This window comes from Neopelma chrysocephalum, unplaced genomic scaffold (genome assembly GCF_003984885.1).
Source record: "Neopelma chrysocephalum unplaced genomic scaffold, ASM398488v2 Primary Assembly neopelma1_97207, whole genome shotgun sequence".
Classification (NCBI taxonomy): Eukaryota; Metazoa; Chordata; class Aves; order Passeriformes; family Pipridae; genus Neopelma; species Neopelma chrysocephalum.
Genome location: NW_020925848.1, coordinates 47371 through 50870, shown reverse-complemented (window position 1 = coordinate 50870; position 3500 = coordinate 47371). Strand labels below are relative to the sequence as shown.

General features: G+C 53.5%; 1 protein-coding gene across 1 annotated transcript in view; it reads left to right on the top strand.

Moving 5' to 3' along the window:
- Nucleotides 1-3500, top strand: part of LOC113961447 (keratin, type II cytoskeletal-like) — an 8192-nt gene that overhangs the window by 2788 nt on the left and 1904 nt on the right. The window contains exons 3-6 of the mRNA XM_027671759.1: nt 1791-1851; nt 2413-2508; nt 3052-3216; nt 3300-3425. Coding sequence (XP_027527560.1) covers nt 1791-1851; nt 2413-2508; nt 3052-3216; nt 3300-3425 — 448 coding nt within the window. The remainder of the gene's footprint in view (nt 1-1790; nt 1852-2412; nt 2509-3051; nt 3217-3299; nt 3426-3500) is intronic.

Sequence of the window (3500 nt, the reverse complement as noted above, 5' to 3'; positions counted from 1 at the left end):
GCTGGAGCAGGGACAGAGAAAGGCAGCGAGGCTGGGGAAGGGGCTGGAGTCAGCTGGTGGAGGAGTTCAAGTGCAAGTAAGGGCTCCCGGAGCTCCTCTGCCCGTTCTTGGGGGGGTCTGGAGCAGGGTCAGAGAAGTGAGACTGGGGAAGGGTCTGGGGAAGGGGCTGGAGCCAGCTGGTGGAGTAAGACCCTCCGGGGCTCCTCATGTGTCTGAGATCTGGAGCAGGACCAGAGAAGGGCAGCGAGGCTGGGGAAGGGTCTGGGGAAGGGTCTGGAGTCAGCTGGTGGAGGAGTTCAAGTGCAAGTAAGGGCTCCCTGGGCACCTCTGCCTGTTCTTGGGGGTCGGGGGTCTGGAGAAGGGTCAGAGAAAGGCAGCTGGGGAAGGGACTGAGGAAGGGGCTGGAGCCAGCTGGTGGAGGAGTTCAAGTGCAATTAAGGGCTCCCCTGGCTCCTCTGCCCGTTCTGGGGTGTTGAGAGGCTGGAGCAGGGTCAGAGAAGGGCAGCAAGGCTGGGGAAGGGTCTGGAGCACAATTCCCGTGAGGAGAGGCTGAGGGAGCTGGGGCTGTTCAGCCTGGAGAAGAGGAGGCTCAGGGGAGACCTCATCACTCTCTGCAACTCCCTGACAGGAGGGGGGAGCCAGGGGGGGTTGGGCTCTGCTCCCAGGAACCAGCAGTAAGACAAGAGGGTCTCAAGCTGTGCCAGGGGAGGTTTAAGTTGGATATTAGGAAGGAATTCTTTCCAGAGAGAGTGATCAGCCATTGGAATGGGCTGCCCAGAGAGGGGGTGGATTCTCCGTCCCTGGAGGTGTTTAAGGTGGGACTGGATGTGGCATCAGTGCCACGGGCTGGGAACCACAGCGGGGTTGGAGCGAGGGTTGGACTCGATGGTCTTGGAGGGTTTTTCCAACCCGGCTGATTCTGTGACCCTGTGATTACATGGTTTGGGTTCGCTCCCTCCCAGACGGGTGGCACGATCCCTTGGGGGGTGACACAGCCCCTCCAGGAGTGGCACATCCCCTTGGGGGGTGACACGGCCCCTCCGGGGTTGGCACAGCCCCTTGGGAAGTGGCACAGTCGCTCTGGGGGTGGCACATTCCACATTCCTCGCTGTCTGCCCGCGGAGCTCTTTGCATTGGAAATGGGGTTGCTCATGAAGGAGCTTCTGATCTCGGGGTGGGTTAATGTCGGGTCTCCAGACGCTGAGCTGGCAGTGCCCGGTGGCAGTGCCTGAGCAGGGGGAGCTTGTCATTTAAACCCGCTGGTTAATGTCATTTATACCCGAAGTTGTTGTCATTTATACCCGAGGTTGTTGTTATTTATTCCTGAAGTTACTGACATTTATGCCTGAGATTATTATCACTTATACCGGAAGTTAATGCCATTTATTCCTGAGATTATTATAATTTATATCCAAGCTTATTGCCATTTATACCTGAAATTATTGTCATTTATTCCTGAATTTACTGACTTTTATACCCGAGATTATTATCATTTATACCCAAGGTTATTACCATTTATATCTGAGATTATTATCATTTATACCTGAAGTTATTGCCATTTATACCTGAGATTATTTCCATTTGTTCCTGAAGTTACTGACATTTATACCTGAGATTATAGCCATTTATACCGGAGGTTTTGTCATTTATACCCCAAGTCATTGCCATTTATAACCCCAAGTTATTGCCATTTATACCTGCTGGCTGATACAATTTACCCCGATGATTGATGTCCCTCTGCCTGGGAGTTTTTCTTGCCTCAGCCCTTTTTCCTCCTCCTGTTCCAACAGGTACGAGGAGGAAATCAACCGGCGCACAACGGTGGAGAACGAGTTCGTGGCGCTCAAAAAGGTGAGAAGCTCCAAACCCGGGAGTTATTCTACCTGCTGGAGGATGGTCTGGTGCAAAACTTGGCTGAAATAGTGAATTATTAGTAAAAAAACCCACCAAAAGTGTTACAACATCAACTCTGCAGCCATGGATTTGTCACCCCAAACACACTCGGGGAGCGGGACGGGAGGGGGTGTTTGTCGAGGGGGACAGGGCAGGACAGGTCCCACCAGAACACCCGGTTCTTCCTGGCCTTCTCCCCACTTCCTTTATTCTTGGACATCAGAAAGGCAGAAATCATTTGAAGAATATTAAAAAAAAGCCCTTTAAACCCTCCCGAGGTGGTGCCGGGTTTGTGGCCGCGTCCGGAGTGACAAATCAGCCGATTCCTGTCGGTCGTGTCGGGATGGTTTGGTTTTCCTCCAGGAGACACCAGGACACCCTGACTCACCCCCTCTCACCTTTCTGCTCCTGGGATCTTGTCGGGACACGTTTCTGTCTCACTTTTGCTGCCTTCTGTGTGTTTTCTCCAGCGTTTCCAGCCGGGTTGGGGCTGGAATGTGCGTCCCTCCTCTCTTTCAGGATGCAGACTGCATCTTCCTGAACAAGGAGGAGCTGGAGGTGAAGGTGGATCTGTTGAGAAGGCAGTTGGAGCTGTTGAAATGTGTGTTTGAGGAGGTGAGTCCCTCTGGTCTGTCCCAGCAGTTTGGTGGTCCTGTCTCACCCCACAAATTTCCACCTCTTGAAACCCCTCTGGGACGTGTCTCATCCCAAGCCCGGAATAATTAAAAGCCTGGAAGTACAAAGCTGATCTAAAATTACCATGATTATGCTGGGAATAGGGTGGTTCCCCCTCTCCTCCTGTAGCTCCAGGTAGGAATTGGCTCTGTCCTAACTCTGCCCTGGAGAAGAGATGAGTCCGTCTCGTTCCTCCGGATTTCAGCTCCTGATTAGAGCTGAAGAAACTCCCGGCCCAGTCCTGTCATTAGCACCCCTGAAGCAGCCTGAGATGACAGGATACCAAATTCCTGGCCCTTGATGTGGATGGGATTGCTCCAGGTCCTCAAGTGGGTCAGCAGCGACGTGTGGCGACTCACCCAGCCCCAGGATTTTCTGCTGAGCCATCCCCGGGGACACTTCAGGGCTTGTTCTGTCCCAGCCCTTTTCCCTGCCTTGCAAAGTCAGGGTTTAGGAGCTGACTAAGCCCTTCCCAACCCGCAGGAACGAGCTCAGGTGGATCGGCAGCTCTGCGACACCTCGGTCATCGTCAAGATGGACAACAACCGGGACCTGGACATGGAGAGCATCATCAAGAACGTGGAGTGCTGGTACCAGGAGATCGCCCAGAAGAGCAAAGAAGAAGTTGATGCTTTCTACCAAACCAGGGTAGGCCTGGGAGACCCTCCTGGGCCTCTGCCCGGCAACATCCCCGACCCAAAAATGACCATTGCCCTGTTTTCTGGTCCCAGTTTCAGGAGCTCCAGGACAAGAGAGGGAAATACTGTGACGACCTGCAGAGCAACAAGTGTGAGATCTCAGAGCTGACCAGGATGATACAGAAGCTGCAGTGTGAGCTGGAGAGTGTCAAGAAGCAGGTAGGAGAGGTGATGATCCCAGGGAGGTTGCACAGCTCAGATATCAGGAAAGGTGGCACACTGCCCTTCAGGAGG